At 44.7% G+C, this 21,690-nt stretch overlaps 2 protein-coding genes across 2 annotated transcripts; both read left to right on the top strand.

Annotated features, from left to right (window-relative positions):
- Positions 1-3,775: 3,775 nt before the first annotated feature.
- Positions 3,776-5,833, top strand: GUITHDRAFT_141364 (hypothetical protein; the record flags this gene model as incomplete). Its single annotated transcript, XM_005829070.1, has 3 exons — positions 3,776-4,676; positions 4,813-5,564; positions 5,783-5,833. The coding sequence occupies 3 exons, from the start codon at positions 3,776-3,778 to the stop codon at positions 5,831-5,833; spliced, it is 1,704 nt and encodes a 567-aa protein (XP_005829127.1).
- Positions 5,834-14,855: 9,022 nt separating this feature from the next.
- GUITHDRAFT_141363 (hypothetical protein) lies at positions 14,856-21,293 on the top strand (the record flags this gene model as incomplete). Its single annotated transcript, XM_005829069.1, has 12 exons — positions 14,856-15,533; positions 15,583-15,727; positions 15,868-15,948; positions 16,193-16,252; positions 16,956-18,631; positions 18,683-18,823; positions 18,875-18,973; positions 19,049-19,942; positions 19,994-20,112; positions 20,262-20,976; positions 21,027-21,158; positions 21,210-21,293. 12 exons carry the CDS (start codon positions 14,856-14,858, stop codon positions 21,291-21,293), a joined length of 4,824 nt encoding a protein of 1,607 aa, XP_005829126.1.
- Between the last annotated feature and the right edge of the window lie 397 nt (positions 21,294-21,690).

Raw genomic sequence — 21,690 nt, 5'->3', positions numbered from 1 at the left:
GGTACACGGGGCGTACGGGCGGGAGGGACCGGGTGCGAGGGGACGGAGTGGGAGTCGGAGACGTCGGTGCGGTGTCGGGGAGGGTCAGGGGTCGGGGGCACGGGGCGGGTAGGGCTGACGGTAGGGGGAGGGGTAGGAGCAGGGGGCGGGGCAGGGAGCTTGACGGAGGCGTGGACGGCAGGGGCCGGGGCCGGGATCAGCGTAGGGACGGGGTCGAACAAGGGAGGCGGGGGCACGGGGTCGACGAGCGTGACGGTACAGGGAGGGGGGCTAGGGGGACGGTCGGGGTACACGGGGGCGGTACGGGCGGGAGGGACCGGGTGCGAGGGGACGGAGTGGGAGTCGGAGACGTCGGTCAGGACATTAGTCTCATCGATCGGTCTTCAGTCTTTATCGTTATCTGTTTCAGTTCAGTATGTTGGATCTATTTCTCAGATGATGTCGTTTGTGAGTGTTTTGATTTCATCTGCTTATCTTTCGAATGGGCCAAACACGGGCTCTTCATTTGTGTTGATTTCAGACAGATCCTTGTCCGTTTCGTCTTTCTCGACTAGATTTCGGTTGGGAAGTTCGTCATCGGTTGGGACGCTTTGGATCTCGTTGTCTTCATGTATGTGCCGTGCGTCGCATGGTATGGGCTCATCCAACCATATTGTTGCGAGCGTTTCATCTGTTTGCGGTTCGGTTTCTTCAATTTTCTCATACAATCATGTGTTGCTCAATTCCTTTTTCCCGTGGAATGGGCAAAGTTTGCAGTCGGAGCTTTTGATCGGGGCAAATTATGGATTCCAGGATAATTCTCTAAAGGTGTCTGTCGGTGGAACTGCGGCAATGGTAAGTTTTACCTTTAGATCATGATTTTCTTTTTCTCATTTTTTGTCAGGTGACTGCCTGGAAGTCTGAAACGTCCATTCGCTCGAAACTTGCGCATGGTTCGGGAGGAGGTCTGTCTTTATCTACAACAGCTGCGATCCTGGTCGGAAGCTTCAGCAATTCTTTCACGTTCAACTCACCAACATTAAGTCCACTTCTGCCAGGAAAGTTTGTTGCTGTACGAGGTAATGGACCTATGACAGGTTCAGTATCTTTGACGTATGCAGGATATTTTCTCGGAAATGACGATAATTCACTCAGAGTATCACAAGGCTTCACTACTTGTGAAGCGAGTTTATGGGAGTCAGGAAGTACAGTTTTATGCAAATCCTCTTCTGGACTATCAAGACAAATATCTGTCATTATTTCGCACAACAACGGATTAGGGCATGGCGACGATGTACAAACACACGTAGCCTTGTTTTCGTTCGATTCTCCGAGGTTATCATCAGTTGAACAATCTAATGGATTTGGAGCATCTCTTCACCCAAGCACTTTGTGCTTTGGGGAACTCGCTTCAGGTTGGGACATCTCAGGAAATCTCCGATTTTCTGGAACTACAAGCATGATAACTGAATGGATTTCTACCACAGCAATTGTTGCGAGATTACCGACAGGTAGCTGGATGACAGAAAATAAGGGCACGATCGCTGTTACTGCGGCTTTGTCTACGGGTACGTTGACAGATGCCATGTCGATTGATTATCCATCCATTTCCAGTGTTTTTCGTGCCAACATCCTTGGAGTTGGAGGTCAAGAGATGACAGTTTACGGAATCAATTTTGGATCATGGGACTTCAGCATACAGATAGGCATTGGAAATATCATGTGCACTACAACGAGATGGCTTTCTGATACAAGTTTGGCTATCAAGCCCACGGGATTTTATGGTAAAAACTTGGAAATTGTATTCGCAACTTGGAATTCTGGAAAATCTCCATTTATATCTTATCCAGCAAGCAATACAATTGCGATGTCTCTAGCTCTATCTTATGATAGCCCTGCAGTCGAACTTGTAGATCCGAATTCAGTCGCTCCAAGATATTCTACTGAGAAAACATTGAGACTAGAAGGGGTTAACTTTGGTGGATTAGATTCTTCTCCTCTAATATGGATTGGAAGGACAGTTTGTGAAAATTCGCAGTGGATATCCGACGACGTTGTCTGGTGCCATGAGATCCCTCCTGGAATCGGATCTGCATTAGACATCATAATTGAAGTGGCTGAACAATTGTCAACATTGTCTCATTCGTTCTCTTATCGTAGTCCTGAAGTTTTTCGTTATGATGGCAACCAATCAAAAGCATTCGTCACTGGACAAAACTATGGGATCTACGACGAAAGCCCTGGAGCTAGATTTGGATGGACTGCAACGGAAAGCACAAAATTCATATCAGACTCCTCAATCAGTTGTCGAGTGGCAGAAGGATCTGGAAACGGACTGATCGTTGGCATGACAGTTGGAAGGCAAATCGGAACGAAGTATTCTTTGTTCTCATACTTCTCCCCTAAGATATCTGGAGTGTACAACTTGAATTCAGCTCAAGCCATCTCAAATTTTCCAACATCAGGTTCCATTATTTCGATCATTGGCTCGTCTTTCTCGCAACATGATTATTCTCCACAAGCAAGATTGATCTTCGCAAGTGGTCTGAAATATCATGCCTCAACTTCTGCCGAAGCGACCTTTTGGATCTCAGGCTCAGCAATATGGACACGAACTGCCTCTGGAGTGAATGACCTTGGCTCACACTTGGGCTTGGATCTGACCGTTTCTGGCCAAAGCCCAGGTCTGACCTGCAATTACACATTTCTGTCGTACGATGACGCCAGTGTATCTCACGCGCAGCAGCTAAATCACTTCGCTCGCTCTGATAAAAGTATTGAAATTTTCACAAAAGATGTGGGCAGATCAGACTTCAGTGGCAGGGTAAGATTAGGTGGTACAGGATGTGAGGCAACCTTTTGGATCAGTGAAAGCGGTCTCCTCTGCACTCCTGCACCGAATTCATATTTCAATCATGCAGATGTCGTCGTATCCATCGTTTCCTTCACGGATAAAGGAAGGTCTACATTAAGTCAATCGCACTCCTATGATGTTTCCATTGTAAACCTTGTAGTTTCGCAACCAAATTCAGAACGTGAGCTGCAACGCTCAGGTTCGAGTAGTTTCAATATTTCTCGGGTTGTAATGACCTCGCTCTTAACGCCCAATGTGTATGTGGGAAATTCCGCGGCATCTGCAATTGCCAAAGGTCCATTGTACCTGTTAGGAAAACATTTTGGGAATTTTGATACAACACCGTCCGTTCGCGCTGGAGTTACTGCATGCGAAGCCACAAAATGGCTACTGGATACGATAATCGTTTGCAATGCTCCGCTGGTATGCTGTCAATCGAGCAAAAATGTTGCAATTTCTTCTGGTGCACAGAGGATGTCCACAATTTCTGAAACTCTCACATTTGATAATCTTCACTTCACGGCCATGTCGCAATTCAATCTGCATGAGCTTTCTTCTAGAATGTTACTTATCTATTGGTATGGACCTTCAGCATTGTATGGTACAATCGCTTCAAGGCTGGGACAAACAGGCTGTGAGGCTACAGATTGGATAAGTGCCACATCTTTGGCAGCAAACTTTGCAAGGGGGTCGCAACAGACACATTCTATAATAACAACAATCTCAACTATGACATCTAGTTTGACAGACAGCTTGTCCTTTGATATGCCAATTTTCATGTTTGCTAGTTTAGGAATGAGAATGAATGGTCCAGTGACATCAGCAATTTCAATTTACATCAGCAGCCCACAAGGAAGTGAAATCGAGACAGCCAGGATGCGAATTGCAAAATCATCATGCGAAGCGACTCAGTGGATATCCAACACACAGATCAAATGCCTCATGTACAGTAGTCATGTTAGTGGATACATTCCCACAACGCCAAATGGAAATATTCCAATCAACGTAATACGTGCTTCCAATCAATACATGAAGTACAAAGGTGTAGAGCATAATGGTCAAATAGTAGTAACAATAGGATCTATCGTGAGCTCGATATCCCAGGCATTTTCTTTTGATCTCCCTTCGATTGGAGATTCCAATGCAACACAATTGCCAATCATTCCACCGCACACAAGTGTATTGGCGGGAAGAATACATCAGATTGCTGGGTTCGGCTTCAGCACGTATGATACCAGCCCACAAATTCGATTAGGCGAAACAGTTTCAGAAATGACCCGCTGGAATTCGGAATCCAGGCTCACCATTCGAGCGGGACACGGAACCGGATATGAGCTACCAATCACGTTGACCATTTCACTCGCAAAGGTGTGCTTTACCAAGGGGTTTACATACGATGCACCCGACATGATATGGATACGTCCAACATTTTCTTCCACACTCGCCGAAGAGCAAGTTGAAATATATGGACGAGACTTTGGACCATTCGATCTCACTGGAAAAGGACGAATCGGCGGGACAGCCATGGAGGTCACCAAGTGGTTGTCAACAACATCTCTAACTTCCTACATCGCTAGCGGTATCTCATTCAATCTGGAGGTAGTTTTGTCAGCAGCGCTTTGGAGCATTCCAACCATAACAGTCCAAAACATGAATGAATTCAACTTTTTGCCACCGTCTTCCACGGCATTGTTACCACCGAATGGACCAATAAATGGCGGCTTCAGTCTAACAGTGTTCGGATTTAATTACGGCCTTTATGACTCTACCCTCGGAGGTCAACTCGGGGATCAATCATGTCAAGCAACAGTATGGGTCTCGGACAGCTCAGCACTCTGTCAAGGTAAGCTTTGATTTTTCTTTCCTGCGATCAACTCATACATGTATTTCTTTTTTCAAATCTTTCAACGCTTGCAGCCCCGGCAATCGAAGGTAAATTAAGCTTGTTTGCAAGTTTCAAATCTAACCTTCTGTTTTAGGTCTTGTTAAAGTTCCAATGATAATGAATGTTGGAAATCAGACAGCAATCATTAATGGTACATCTGATCTGTTCATCTATGACGCACCAAGCGCAACAGGAATTAGTAAATCTAATTCTCCCGCGACTGGAAATGTCAGCATACAAATTGAAGGGAATCAATTCGGGGTTAGTGCAGTACCTGTTGGAGTTGTGGTTGGTAAATCTTTGTCACCCAAAAGTTATTGGCAGAGTGATAGTAGAATTTATTTCATAACTCCGCCAGGAACCGGTGTGGTCGACAGTATCACTCTGAGTATTATAAGGTTGACTCTTATACTCGACGAGGTCGATGCTCCGATATTCTACTACGACAAGCCAAATATCAATGCAGTTCAGGCTGCAAACTCTCCTACAAATGCGAATGGGAGATATGCAACAGTCTTTGGACAGAACTTTGGTGTCAGTGATCAGTTAGTGGAAACCTCATTTGGAAATGCACAATATCAGGTTGCGCAATGGAGCAGTGACTCCTCAATCTTGTCACCCGTTCCTGCTGGATATGGTGATGGAAAGTCCTTGGCTGTGCGAGTAGACAGTCAGATTGGAGAAACAGAGCAAATTTTTTCTTACGACATAGTTACAATGAGCAGCACCAAACCATCAAACATGTTTCCGGGAAACATGGAAAAGCTAACATTGTATGGGATCAATTTCATTTTCTTGGATACAACCGTTACCTCACAAATTGGGGCGACCCCAATGGAAAGCACAGTATGGATATCTGATACATGTACATTTTGCCAAGTTCCAAGGGGCTTGAGTGGGAGCAAATTGATCGCGATTACCGTCTTCGGATTTCTCAACTCACTTTCAGAGTCTTGCTCGTTTGATTCCGCATTGTTTTCTCGATATGGGGTAGCAAACGCACAGATATCAAATATTCATCCAGCTAAAGGCTTGAATTTGTCGATACGTGTTTCGCATTTCAGCCACAAAACCACCCCAAGTACAACAGGAAGAATGTCGGGTACTGCTTTTGAGTACACCAACTGGAGGAGTGCCACTTCAATTGAATGCAAGCTCTCAAAGGGCTCACAACAAAGCCTTGCAATCTCTATCACTACCAGTGACTTTCCAAAATCAGTCACCATGATGATTTCATACGATTCAGCAGAACTGTCACAGTTGGTAATAACAAATCGTGGAGCCGTTTTACCGATGGTCGTTCTGGTGCAATTCTTTAATGCGTCTCGAAATATTTCTTACGTTGAAAACGAGGCTATAGGTTCAAACTTCGGTCTGTTAGATATGTCAGTTGGTGGAAAGCTTGGATCTTCCGCATTTCAAGCAACAACATGGATTTCTGACGTTTCAATTTACTGCAGAACAACAACTGGAGTTTCCAAAACCTTGTCAACGACTTTAACTGTGACCAAAACTCCAGGCAGCTTGAGCGAAGTCTTTTCATTCGACAAACCTGCTATATCAAATTTGATGCGTGCGAACGGACCTCGCGATGGATCATCCTCGGTGGAAGTAATTGGTGTTGAGCTGGGAGTGAATGACTTTTCAAGCAAAATTTCTGTCGGTGGTTGTGTGCCACCTTTCTGCCGTCAGCAATTCAGTTTAGCAGTAATTGCTTGTTCATCTTCAATCTGGAATTCGGACTCGATCGTGGTATGCAAACCTTCGAGGGGGTTGACTGATGACTGCACTGTTAAGCTGACTCTAGTGCAATCTGTCACTTCACTATCCCAAAGCTTCAGTTATGATCTTTGGCCAATTTTGCATCCATCACATCCGACAAATTCCATCCGAGGAGCTCCGAACAAGGTGGAAATCCTTGGGATTAATCTAGGTTTGAGCGAATACTCGTCTAAAGTGAGGATAGGTAGGTCGAGTTCTGAAGATTCTCGCTGGATTTCCACGTCTGCGGTTTTCTGCGCTCCTGCAGCAGGCAATGGAAGATCATTACACATCGCTATGACAATAGGAGCGACTAACACCTCCAAATTCTCAATCGCGGCAACGATCTGTGATTCGTTCAGTTACGATGCCAGGCCCATACTGTTGAGCGCTCGGATGAACACTGGTAAGCATGTAAAAGCTGAGTTGACTTTGTTTGCTGATGCAATCTTGAATCACGACTCCTCATTGCGTGCAAGAATTGGTTTTTCTGCTTGCGAGGCAAGTGAATGGTTAAGCTATACCAGTGTTCAGACACGTGTATCGAATGGTGAGAAGATGAGTATGAAAAGTGTGTTGACAATTTGCGATCAAGTTGGATCGATCACAAACATGGCTACTTACTCATTGCCTGACATAAGTCAAGTACCACAATCAAATGCCGTGCCGACCAAGCCTACACAAAACCTGTGGATTCTTTTGAGCAGCCCGAGGTCCGGTTATGGTAGATACACGGCAGCAGTGCAAGTTGGATCAACTTCTAGTGTCAAGGCACAATGGCTATCTGATTCTACACTGAAAGGTCTGGCAGCATCGTCCATCGCAAGGAGTGCTGCACTGCAGATCTCGATGTTCCCTGGGAAACTGTCCACCATTAGTGCTGCTTTGACTTTTGATGCGCCAATTTTGCTGCTGACCTCTAATAACTTTTCGTCCTTGAACACGTCAAGGAGACCTCTTCCTCTATATTTTGGAAACATTCTGGTAAAAGCGTCAGTGGAGAGTAGTGCAACTCTAGAATATGTTGGAGTCAACTTTGGACATCTTTCCAGCGTCACTACACGATTTCTGAGCACCTCCAGCGAACAAACCTCTTGGGAAAGTGAAAGTGCGGTTCGTGGTAATGCTCCGTCTGGCATTCCTCGATCAGGAAAATTTAGGTCAATGGCCTTAACAACCTCCGTCCAGGTTGGAGGTAGTGTTACCGACATGATTTCCCTTGACTCGGCTGTTGTCAGCTCAGTCCCTTCTTGCAATCAGGGTATGGATGACATGCAACTTGCGATGCGTCTCATCATCAAGGGCACAACGATAGTAGGGAGATCATTTGGTACAAACGAATATTCCATTCTAAAGGGGAATGTTGGGTTGACTGCTGTCGAAAGTACTGTTTGGTCCAGTGATTCGACTCTCCTTCTTAAGACTCCATCAGGCCAAATGCGATCCAAGATCATTAGAATAACGTCTTCAGCGATCTTAAACCCATCGGGGACGTTGTCAGAGGCATTATCTTACGATATGATACAACTCCAACCTTTGTCCAGAGCCAGAATGAATTTTCCAAGAGCACAAATGACGATGAATTTTTCGGCAATTGCCCGATTCCCCGGCTTTGTTGCGTTTCCTACTAGCTCTGTGTATCGTGCAATGTATTCTTCTTTACATCTTAAGCTCGGTGTGACTACAGCAGAGTCTACGAAGTGGTATTCTGAAAGTGCAATCTTTGTGAAACCTGCAGCAGGAATCGGATATTCCCAAGTTTTAGTTGTCTCCAGCTCAATGGTTAGGACAGCATTGGAATGGTTCTCCTACGATTATCAGGCTATAGCCATGATTGGCTTACAACAAGACAAAGAACTCATGCCTGGTTTAAATGTTCCGTCTACAAGCAGCATTTTATTTGTAGTTTCTGGAGAACAATTTGGATCTTCTGATTCCAGTGCATCTGTACGAATCTGTGGACTCACTGCTTCAGAACAGTCGGAATGGCAAAGTGACACATATATTGTTGCTCGAACTGCAAGTGGGCCAATTCGTCCCGGCGTAGCAAGTATAGTTGTGACAGTTTTCGATCAGTGGCAATCACTCTCTAACGCTGTCACCTTCGACACGATCACACTCTCCACAATGTCGAGGCAGAATCTGCCCTCTGTTTCGAATGTGGGCACCATGCATGGTTCGAACTTTGGAGGGAACTCTGATCTGACAATCAGGTTAAGAGTTCACCCCACTGCAACATTGAGCACTGATTGGTTGTCAACAACATCCTTGAGAGCAAGAATAGCTTGGGGAACCTTCAAATTTAAAGCTGTTGAATTGACTGTCGCCGTCAATCTTCGTGGATCTCTGACCAAAGCATTTTCCTTTGATGGTGATTGGCCTTACCCAGGCAAGATTCGAGGAGAAGATGGTGTGAGCTATTCTAATGGACCTACAATCAATACGAATGCAAATTATGCTGTACTTGGCAGTGGATTTGGAATGATGGAAAAATCCTCTTTCATTACGATTGGCATGACCAATGCGACAAAGACTAAGTGGTATTCTGATAGCTCAATCATATTCAGGTTACCTCCAGGCAGTGTTTATCGGAAAATGCTTGATATCGTCGTTGACTTGCAGGTAAATGTTTGCTAGATTTGATCTTTTTCATACAATCAACTGACTTGCTTTCTTTCAGCCGCCAGAATACTATGTAAACAGGCTCAGTCAAGCTTTCTCGTATTCCTCACCAAGCATCTCTTCTGTGGGTAAATGCAACATTGGCATCAATTCGAACCATGCAACTGTAACGGGTACATCATTTGGAGCTGATGATGGAAGCGTGGCTGCAAGAGTTGGATCAAGTGTATGTGAAGAGACTATCTGGCAGTCAGACTCCGTTGTGAGTTGCCATGCGCTGTTGAGATTTGCCGGGTCTCAAAGACTTCTTATTACGGCTGGATCTCAAGGATACATTGAACAAATGTGGCCAAATGTAGCGTCTGGATTCCGTTTGTCCATAGGAACAATAACGGATACAATTTCATATGATTTGATATCTTCTCAAAAGAGCCTCAGACCATCCATACTGGCTACAACAGGTGCTTCATCCCTTGACAAGGCAGTTGCCATTGCAGATCCGTATCAAGGACACATTCTGACTACTAAGCTACGATTGAGCTCAACAGGATCAGAAGCAACGCGATGGACGAGTTCAACAAGTGTTGCTGTAAAGTGCCCTTCAGGAGCAAGTGCATCTCAGAAGGTCATCATATCCATTGGCAATTTGGTACAGACATTCAATGAACTGGTGAGTTATCAGGCTCCTATTCCGGACTCGATTGATTATCTTGAATCAATGAACCCTTCTTGCACAGAATTTTATTGTGGCAAGAATAGAACAGTGCTCAACGGCCTGGGCAAATCCTTCGCTAGAACGATGACCACGCTTAGATCCAGGATGGGTCAAAGCTCTTGTTCAAGCACCATCTGGAAGTCAGATACACAAATTGTTTGTGCTACTGCAAATGGTCTAGGTGTTGCACGAGGATTCGTAATCACTGTTGGTGTCTTGGTAGGATCCAAAAACACGGCCTTCACCTACTTCAGAAAAATACAATCTGTAAATACAACTGACGGGAAAGTTTCCGGCAACGTTTCAGTGACAGTACTTGGAGCAGGCTTTGGTTCTGCAGACTATTCTCCAATCATTAGAATTGGAAATATTTACTGTGATGCAAACAAATGGATCAGTGAGTCTACAATGGTATGTAAGGTTCCGGTAAACATAACTCAGGCAGAAAGGCTTGATGTGACATGGTTGTCGTGCAACACCAATGATACCTGCGAGGAAAGTTGGGTTCCAATCCTTCTCCTGGATACCAATGGCCCGACCTCTGGCAACGTAAATCTGAGTATCACTGGCCTCGGATTTCAGTCAACTCGCCCCAAAGTAATTTTGGGCAGAGTAGGGTACACATTATGTACTAGTACGACGTGGACAAGTGACACAAGTCTGACCTGTTTGCTTGCAAAAGGGGTTGGGAAGGAGCTCAATCTCAATGTGAGGATTGAGGATGTCAAGAACAACTCCATCACTCAATCCACTGCTTTTTACTATGACTCGCCATCAAGCAGCTCAGTTTCACCATCAAACCTTCGATCTATACGAGTAGGCACGACAACAATTTTTGGCTCGAATTTTGGCAGTTCAGATTACAGTGGAAACGTCTATTTCAGCTCAACGAAACAAGGTTCTGTGCAATGGGTAAGTGAGTCATTGGTATATTGTAAATCAGAACCTGGAGTATCGCATTATATCAACATGACCATGGTCTTTGGAGGAATGACTGGGTTGACCACAATGTATTTCTCATTTGATGCACCTCAATTGAGCACAGCTACTGGAATTCAAGTAAACACCTCCATTGGTGACTGGATGACTGTATTCGTTGATGGGAATTCTTTTGGAGTATACGATTATTCGCTTGCTATCCGAAGTGACACCGCTGCTTCTCAAACAGTGTGGCAGTCAGACACAGCTGTCCTCGGCGTAACCTATGCATATCATGGGGCTTCAATCAGCATAATCCTTACAGTCTCCATGCAAAACAGTACGTTGTCGCAAGCAATATCATATTTACCGCCGTCTTTGTATACAATCGTAAATGGAACTCAAAACCTTGTTGGGACCGGTTCAACATTTTTGATGCTTACAGGTAGTAGACTTGGCTTGTCTGATAACTCCGTGGGAGTCCGTATGATAGGAACTTCGCAAGAGTCCACGACGTGGTATTCTTCTAGCGCTATAATTGCTAGATCATGCAGTGGCTCTGGGGGGGAGAAAACTATTGTGTTGACAGCAGGAATTGTGACAGGGACTCAGACAAGGGCGATTGTTTATGACGCTGGCTTTGCGTCTGCAGTCAAGGCTCAAAATATTCATCAAGAGAGCTCATTTGAAATTGTGCAAGGTCGGAACCTTGGAACAAATGATTTCACTCTCAAAGTTCAGGTAGCAGGGACTGTCATGACAGAAACACTATGGATAGCTGAAACAGCAGTGACATGTAGCTTTGCATTTTCCGAGGGAAAATCAAAATCTCTTCTGGTAACTGTCATGTCCAGTATCAGTACCTTGTCAGATAGTATTTCTGCAGACCTAATTCAACTCAACAATCGATTGATTCCTGTCAATCAACCTCCTCAAAGCACATCAGATAAAGTTGTGAAAGTGTTCACTGTTCAGTCCTCCAACAAGTCTGGCCTTCCATCAATTTCCATGAGGTGAGTCAAAGTCAATCTTTTTCTTTACTCTAACATTTTGTCAGTATGGGAGGGACCTCATCAGAATACACAGCTTGGAATTCAGCAACGCAAATAATTTGCAAGTTTAGTGATGGTATCGATAGATCCAAGGCGTTGACTCTGACTCATGTTTCATCGTCTTCAACAATTTCACTTGTCTTTACATATGATGTCCAGACCATCCATGAAACAAGTCACAACTCTAAAGTTACACAGTCCATTATTCCTTTTGTGGCCACCGGTTTAAGTTATTCATTGAATGATTTCAGTCATCAGCTGAGAGTCGGTTTTACCTCTTGTGAAGAAAGTGTTTGGTCATCAGACACCGTAATGTCATGCTTGAAACTCAGCTCTGGAGTTGGGCACCTGGTGCGAGCGAGCTTGACTGCGACTGAGAGAAGATGTACAACCACTACCATATTTTCGTATGACCAAGCTGCTGTAGTTTCTTTGCATCAAAACAAAAGCAATCTTCTCATTGGACTTGAAGGTTTTAACTTTGGCATTTCGACACATTGTTTAACAATCAGACTGGCGAGTACAAGCTGCAAACAGTCCAACTGGATGTCTGACTCTCAAATATTCTGCATGGTCAGTTCAGGCGCAGCCCGATCTCACGCTGTGGCTGTGACATTAAGTGTCCTAGTGTCAACTAGAACAGATATATTTTCATATGAGTCAAGTACAGCCAGTTCAGTGGCACCATATAATCATATCACAGGGTCGAACACGAGGATACATCTCAGCGTCTTCAATGCAGCAAGAAACGATCTGACGAGTCAAGCACGTATTGGGAAAACGCATTCAGAATTTACCAGTTGGTTTTCTGAGACTTCGCTGCTTTCGTTGTTCACTGGGTATTTTCAAGCTTCTGAAAAGATCACAATCACGACTGCAATACAGACGGGGACCTGCTCTGGTATGATCTCTTTCGACATTGTGGAGTTGTCGAAATCGAAACCGTCAAATATCCAATCAAAGGACTCTGGGACATCATTAATTGTGTTTGGTTTCGATAAAAATTCTACATGGAAGCTTTCAATCAGTGGTAGGATTGTTGGCACTAGCTTGTTATCCACGGTCTGGATTTCAACTGTTCAGATTTTATGTCTCACTTCACACTGGAGCACAAGTTCGCTAAAGCCTGATTCATCTCTTGTTATTACAACTCTGAATAGAGTTAGCTCGATCTTCAGTACTTTTACTTTTGATTTACACACAATTTCTACCACTTCTCAGAGCAATGTTAAATCATCTGGCCATGACGCGTTTTACCTTGGTGGATATGCTTTAGTGCGAAGTGCCCTTTATTCTCCGTCTACAAGGTTTGGATACAGCAACGCCATTTCCACGATATGGTACAGTGACTCAAGTTTGAGATCATTGGCTGTAACTGGCTTAAGTGGGACACAACATGCTCTATTGTTAACATTGAATTCCATGATCAATTCAATTTCACAAGCTTCCTCATATGATTCTCCGACACTAAGTACGCCCAATCCGGGAAATGGACTTCGTCCGAGTGGGTATATATCTTTGCATGGTTCAGATTTTTCTACCGTATCCTTTTCCCCTAGAGTTTCCTTAAAAACTTCATCTGAATTTTCACGCTGGATATCCGATTCGTCAATTGTCGTGAAACCTGCTACTTGTGTACAGTCATCCCAGAAAGTAAGCGTGTCAATCGGTGTGATAGTTTCCACAATATCTCAAATTTTGACCTTTGATCATCCATCTTTGCAAGTCAAGCTTCAGAACAGAAGCATACCTCCTGACTCCTTACTGAATTCGGCAAAGCTATCAACAACAATGTTTATAATTGTGATCGGCCAGAAACAGATCGAAACCAGAATCCATACCAGTAGCGTGCGGATCTCATCAACACAATCTTCCAGCTCACTGTGGAACAGCGATAGCAGCATCGTGGTGAAATTTCCCAGCGGTCAAGAAAAAAGTCGATCTGTAATATTTTCGATCAATTCTGTGTCGCAAACTCTTTCCAACACTATCTCATACGATACGAGTCCTATAACAGGAGTCATGGGCACTAACATGTTCCTGGAAAGCCCAATGTACTTGTACTTTGCAATGAACAGCGAACTCTTCAATTCAGCCTCTGCAAGAATCAGTGGATCTAAATTGTTGAATACACGATGGCAATCTGACTCATCTGTGGCGTGTAAATTCTCGTTTGGATCATCTTCCTCATCCGCAGCTCAAATTACCTTCGCTGTTTTAGTTGGTTCATCAAGTGAAATGGTATCATACGACCAAATCATCTTGAGTTCAGCTCAAGACCATAACATACCTTCGACAGGCTCAAATAAGATCATGCTCATACCAGGCATCATACCATCGCAGTCCTTATCCATCGCTGTACGCTCTGGACAAACAGCATTTGAAAGGAGTGCTTGGGTTTCATCTTCCAGTATAACTGCTCACATTGCAAGTGGAGTATTCTTTTTGAAAGAAGTGAACCAGAAAGTTGTCGTGAGTATTCTTTGCATCATTGCGAGTGCAAGCGACTTAATTAGCTACGATGCACATGTCATCAGCACATCCAAGAGAGCTAATTTGCAACCAGTAGGGGCGACCAAAGTAACGCTGATGGGACTTGGATTTGGTTCTTCTGGATATACATTGGCATTTTCTGTACAGAAAACAATTTCTGATGCAACGCTATGGTCCAGTGACACTTCCTTGCAAAGCAAATTTTCAGGAGGTGAGGCTCGAAGTCAAACTGTAAAACTTACGCAAAACCATCACGTAGAAACTACGACAGTGCTGTTCTCCTTTGATAAACCAGCATTCCTTCGTCAGTATATGATCAACCTGGATATGAATCGAGCTCCAATCGACTCATTACCCATAGCATTCAGATCTTCTAATGTAGGTCTCAATGATTTCACGTCGAATGCCAGATCGGCTTTGACTGCATGTGAACGAAGTTTATGGCAAAGTGATACCTTGATTGTCTGCAAGCAAGGACCTTTGGAGTATTTCACATCTATTTTTTCATTGACGGTATCATTGCAGCTTGGAAGTGGAAGTAACTCAGTATCCTTTGATGTCCCTAAGTTATCAGGCATGGAGTCCTACAATCGTAGAGTTTTCTTGCCATCTAAAGATGCCACCATCTTTGGCACAAATTATGGCTTCAGTACCAAAACTTTAAGTGCAAGAGCATTCACAGCTTGTGAGCAAACCATCTGGACTAGCTTTTCAACTCTGAGTTGTAGAGAGGCCGGTAAGATCCAGAAAGGGCAGAGTTTAATGATGATCTTGACAATCCATCAGAAAGTGAGCTCAATAAGCAAAATTTGGTCCTATGATTCTGTTTATGTATCGTCTGTGGACAGGCAAAATTATCCCGGCACAGGATCTGTCATGCTGCACTTGGAAGGAGTGAGCATTGGATTTTCTCATTCATCCTTGGCAATGCGAACATCCGACACAAGTGCAGAAGTCTCTGTATGGACAAGCGACTCCAGCATTCACGCAAAGAGCTCATCCGGTGCAAGTCGTTCCTGCAAACTTGAAGTCACAGTGAATCTCATTGCGGGGACTGGTACTGAAACGATCTCTTTCGTCAAACCCCAGATCCATAGCAACTTTACCAAAGTCAATTTTCCCTTCACTGGATCTTCTAGAATCTCTGTTCATGGGAGCAATTTTGCACACACTTCAATGAGTGCAGCAATTCGATCACATGTTTCAAACAGCCAGACGACAACTTGGCAATCTCAGACAACGATTATGTGCAAGGTACTTTAATTGTCATTTTGAGACATGATGCTGATGACTTCTTTGGCAGGTTTCCGCAGGCTTTGCGAATTCCATGCAAGCTCGAATCACATTGCTTCTGAATCTTGGCTCTTCTTCGGAAATTTTGTCTTACGATAACCCAGAAGTGAATAGAATCCAATCAAATCCTTGTGGGCTATCAACAAATTATACAGGTACAATGCCTTGTGTGACAGAAAACGTTTCGAGACCAGTCAGCTTCAATACAAATTTTGAAAATGTCAAAAGCCGTGCGATCTTGGTCGGGAAGAACATGGGAAAACTTGATCATACACAACGTGTGCGTGCTGGACAGACAGATTCTCTCAGGACATTGTGGGTTGCAGACACTGCAGTACTCGCAATAGCAGCATCGGGGACGGGCCAGTCTTCCAAGGTTTGTATTTTGCCATTCTTTTTGCTATCTCTGACATCGTTCTACAATATAGGTTATGCTCACCGCCGCAAGTGCGACTGGAACCGTCACCGAATTAGTATCATTCGATGTATTGAAATTTTCTGCCATTCAAATCATGCCAAAACCAGTCTTGTTCTTTGTTGTTCGTAGTCGATGCTCAAACCTTTCAAGCATAGTTTCTGTTCTCACTTCGCCACCTTCCCTGAACAATACATTAGTGCAGCCTCAAGCATCAAAATATTTGTATGGATTTTTGAATGGATTTCCATGCAGCAGTGTCAAGGTGAGAATGGCTCCTACTTCTTCACCTAATTCTACGAATGAACAATTCGATGTGGAATGCCAATCTCCCTTCATCTTGAACTTTGAATCGTCCATTCAGAATATTGCGCAGTTGGAATTGTATTTGTCAGACACGTATTGCTCTCAAATGCGATGGATTTCATTAGGCAAGGTTGAATGTTTGTCAAAGACGCAGACTGCAGTGCCAACATTAGTGACTTTGTGTGAACTTTCTGTAAACATCAGCCTTTGCAACCAGATGCCCTTAAATAGCGATCAAGTATGCGCGTATCAATTCACTGGAATCTCACTCTGTGCATCAGAAGGCAACCAAATGATTTTCAAGACTTTCGGCTCGAACGAACCGCCATCGCAATCCAAACCTATGCGAAGTCATTTGATATCCGCTCTCAACCTCGCCGCCAACGACTTCTCGCCAAGAGGGCTGCTTGCAGTCACCTCTTTTGCCAAGACATCGTGGAGTTCCACGACTGCCCTAACTTGTGTGTTACCCGCTGGTGTGGGGAAAAGTTCCATAATAGTACTCAGCATGATACAAGCGGCTGGAAGTACTTCAGAATTGACTTCCTATGACTCATCAGAAACTTTGGCTGCAATCGCTGGTAAAAACAAGCCTTCTACAGGTTCAACTGTAATCGAATTATCTTGTGTATCGCTGTCGACTGCGGACTGCAGTAATTCAGGTAGAAGTACGGAATTTACTGCATCGGAGGCTTCAAAGTGGTTAAGCGATACCTTTATTACAATCAAAAGCTCTCATGGAATCAAGAATTTGAGATCAGTACTTCTGACCAGTGGTTCCAGGACTCCAAGTACGCTCTCCAAGGCCGTGTCTTTCGATTCTCCATTAGATACAGGCGTCAAGCCGGAAAGCCGCCCAGCCACTGGACTGAGCATCGTCACTGTGATCGGAATGGACTTCGCCCAGTATGACTCAACAACCCGAGCGAGATTTGGTGGGACAAATTGTGAAACTACAATGTGGACTAGTTCCACTTCAGCTTCATGTCTGCTTGCAAGTGGAGTTGGCTCGGCACATTCCATCACCTTCACAACGGGTGTGCAGATTTCCCCATATTCCTACGGTGATCCACCGGTAGTAAAGGAATTCCAGTTTTCGTATTCAATGCCGATTCTTTTGTACACCAAGACAAATACTGGTAATTCTGCACATGGCAACACTCGAGGGGGTTGGACTTTGACTATCGAAGGTGCAAACTTTGGATTCTTTGCAGACCTCATCAGAATTGCTGTTTCGAGCACCTTGTGGACCCAAGACTCGACCCTTGGTAGAATTGAGTGCAAGCTTCCTCGATCCTCTCTGTGTGTAGGCTGTGGTAATGCTCATGTTCGTGACGATCAAGTACTCTGTATCGTTCCTGCTGGGGATGGTAATGCTATATCGGTGACTGTAGCTGATAGTGATCAAACTTCCTATCTGTCAAATGGTTTCTCGTACTCGAGACCGAGAATCTACTCAGTCAGCAGCAACGATGACTGTGCCCAAGAGAATTGCGGGAACCTCGCGGTGGTGGAATCTCTGGCTTACACTACGTCTCCTTCAGAGGGAGATGTCACTGTCAATAGAATCTTGTATATTGAAGGTGATAATTTCGGGGTCCCCATACCGCTTGAGGGATCCACGATGCTCTCGAAGCAGTCCCTTGCGACTGTGTATGTCGGTACGCGGGTATGTGAAAATACTGCCATCAGGTCGGGAGGGACTCAGATCACGTGTACCTGGCCAAAATTAGTTTCAGGGGCAATAGGGTGCAGCGCTGAGAAGGTTGTGGTAGAAGTTTCTGGTCAAAGAAGTTCAACTTCATCCAAACATTCTGTCCTTTCAATTCAGCCTCAGCCTATAGTCGTGCCTTTCAACCCGAATAAGAAAGCTTGCGCCTGGATAGATGGTGATGGAGCTGGAATGACAATAACCTTCGGAAAGCGAGACAGTAGCACTGTATGGAGTGCGACAAGAACAAATCAAGGAAGACCGTATAAGGCACGGCCAGGAAGTCGATCCGATGATTTTGAAGATGACTGCAATAACAGACCTCTGCCTTGGCTCTCCACCAGTTGTTCACACTACCTAGTTTCGATAACGCTGGTGGATTTGAAGACTTTGCTGGGTGAGGGAGCTCTATGCAGATGGCTAAATCCAGCAGTTCTCCACGTTGCTTTCGGATTCGGAACCACGGTCTTACCTGTATTCAACCCTCCAGCTACAATGCGTATTCGACCTGGTGTAGTCTTCGCTCACGGGGCACCGTCGTATTCGTCAGATTCAGACATTCTGATGGAACCGCCCACAACACCTCGACCACTCTATGATCAGTCTCAGACGACTTACGCTTATGCGGTGATGCTGTTTCTTGCCTCACTTTGTATTAGATTTAATCTTATCGTGCAGGCAAAGCCAAGGGTGAACCTTCATGGCAAATCAACTTTCGGAGCTTGCGATCCTTTACTTCTCAAAGCAGAAGTTGACTTTGCCAGCGGGTCACGTAGCAAGGGGCTTTTGTTCACTTGGTCAAGTAATCCCGACATCACGGTCAATCCATAAATATCTCTGTGTGTTCGAAAGTGCTGATGAGGTACGCAGGCTGTAAGAAGAGCATCCGGAGAGGGTTTGAAATACTCCGTGTTACAAGTTTCTCCAGACGATCCAGAGTTTGACTCTGGACAAATTTACATAATCACAGTGAGTGTCACTAACTACCTAGGAATGGTATAATTTGTCTCTCATTCACTGTGCAGAAGCTAACCGTAAGAGCAGGTGGCTTCAATATCCAAGACAGTCCAGCGCGAGGATGTCAAACTACCAACAGTGGAAATTTTGGGCGATCCCATCAGGCGAATACGTAGAAATGGCCCGCTCGTGATTTCTGCGCAAGCGTATTTGCCTCCGTGCGTTGGGAGGCTTTGCTCTTGTTTAGATACAAGAAACGATTATGGATGGGATGGAACAACTTCTGCTGTCCTTGATATACAATGGTCTACAATCGGACAACCCTCAAACAGCCTGTTAACTAAACAAGTGAGCATTGTGACGACAAGTGTGGTGATAATCTTGGAGGAAACTGTCCGACAACTAGATATTGGTGCAAACTACACGATACAAGTCGAGGCTGGTGTATGGACAGGTTTCAAAGAAGACTCTGTTGAACGATATGCATCTATTGCTCAGGTCCAAATAGTTCCAGTCAAGATTGCACCTGTCTCCAGAATAAGAGGTGGAAACCGGAGAATTCTCCAGGACAGCAGAATTATTCTTGACGGAACAGACAGCTGGGATCCAGATTGGAGACGGAATGACCCGAGATTTAAATTTGAATGGTTTCTCGATTGCGAAACTATGTATCTACAGATTGAGCAATACTTGAAAGATGCATATCTTAAGAACTCGAAGGATTATATCACTCAGTGCCGATCAAGCACATTAAGCACACTTTTGTATAATTTGAATCAGGCCAACACGGGAGGGCTACCTGTATTTGATACCCTCAACACCGGTTTCAGTACAATATCTGATAGGAAATCCGATTTTGAGCGATTTCATCCTGCCGGAGCTAGCTATTTCTTTCCTATCCTGATAATTATCGGATTAAAGGTGACGGATGTGGATGGAGCCAGCGGATATTCGACTAGTCACATTCAATTTGAAGCCGCGGTAAAGAGTTGAACATCAATTTGTTTCATCTGATGCTGCCTTTCCATACAGATTGAAGAGGGAGGGAATTTCCCCATCGGACTAGAACCTCTCTTCATTAGCCAGCCATTGCCAAATAATCCAATCATTTTCCGGGTTGACTCTGCAACTTATATCAATGTCCTTACAAGGTAAATAAGTTCTTTGGCTTGGTTTCCCGTTATTCTAAATGCTACACAAACCAGTGACACTTCGGTGAAGTACGCATGGTGGTGTGACACGGGCTCCAGTCGGTATGCTCTTACGATCTGATGAATGCAAATGCTGACTCATTATGCAGGATTCCGCTCATAGGATCAGTGTCAGCTGTTGGAGTGTTGGAGGTACAGGGACAAGCCTTTCAGCCGCGAACGCAGTACAAAATCAGCTTGTCTGCCTCGTGGCCGAGTGGGAGGTACAGCACGACTTGGCTCAATTTTACAACGGCCGACTCACCTCGAGGAGGCTCGTTGGAGGTCTCAACAATGAATGGAACGGCCATGGTAGATCGGTGGAGCGTCGACTGTAACTTGTGGACGACGACGGATCCGGACTTGCTTCCTCTCACATATTCCTTTGCCACCAACGTAGGCGGACGTATAGGGGAGATCAGGATAAGAGAGCACCAGCCCTCGGCGCATCATGACAACTTCGTTCTTCCCTCAAGCCGTGTGCTCACTAGCGTACCGGGAGTCGGAACAATCCTCTGCCGCGTGAACTGTAGCGTGATCCTCATTGCCGAGATAAGAGACCTCCTGGGTGCGACATCCAGGGTCAACAAAACTGTCCTGGTGACCAGGCCAGGATGTCTCAGTGCTGTCGACGCATGTTCCGCGAATGCTATGTTGTCCATCGTTGACACTGCACTCCAATCCATCGACGTTCAATCTGCTGACTTACAACCATTGAATTATTTGCTTCTCCTAATCACGATCGAGGTCTCGGATGTGGACCTGTTTTCATACAATGGTACGGTTGGGGCTCAATTGGTAGAAGCGAGGTCTAGAAGAGCCGAGGTAAGATCTGCCATGCAATTCAGTGTTTGATTCTGAGACGAACTTATCAGAGTAACGAAGTTCCATCCAAGTTCAGCGAAGTTGCTCTGACGAGTAGGAATCCCTCCGATGAACGTCTTCCGAAGAGAGATAAAGAAACTGTCGAGTACCTCAAGAGCCTGGTGGAGGCTGGCATGTATGAGGTAACTGATACGCCCTCAACTTTCAGATTCAGTGACATCTTTGTGTCCCAGGCCCTCGCTGAGGATATTGCAATGGCCTTGTCAACAGAGAGTGACAACGTACAGGTCGAACCTGTGGGCGTAGACAACGCCTGAGCTTAGACGTTGCATCACGAGTTTATCACAGTATTAACTTTACTTTAGACATATACTCATCATTAAAGAATCAGCAGTATATCACAAAACTCTCTACCACACGTGTTCTCATTTATGTAGAGCTATGGGATCGATAGATCGCAATTGTTATCAGTATGCTGTTTGTTAGTTTGTTCCTGACAAACCAAATAAACTACAGCAAGGATGACGGTGAACTACATCAGATCATGTCTGAGGATCATTCTAGGCATAGTTGTACATTACTTTCCACACATCTTTCAGTCATGATCGGAATAGAAAACTCGTTCGACAGACACAAGGACTGGATCTCGCAGGGCGCTTCAAGATTCTTTCACTAAGTCAAAAAAAAAGGAGAGAATTCTATATATATTAATAT

This window comes from Guillardia theta (assembly GCF_000315625.1).
Source record: "Guillardia theta CCMP2712 unplaced genomic scaffold GUITHscaffold_54, whole genome shotgun sequence".
NCBI classification, from domain to species: Eukaryota; class Cryptophyceae; order Pyrenomonadales; family Geminigeraceae; genus Guillardia; species Guillardia theta.
Note: the sequence above shows the minus strand (reverse complement) of the source record. Positions and strands in the feature narration are given on the sequence as shown.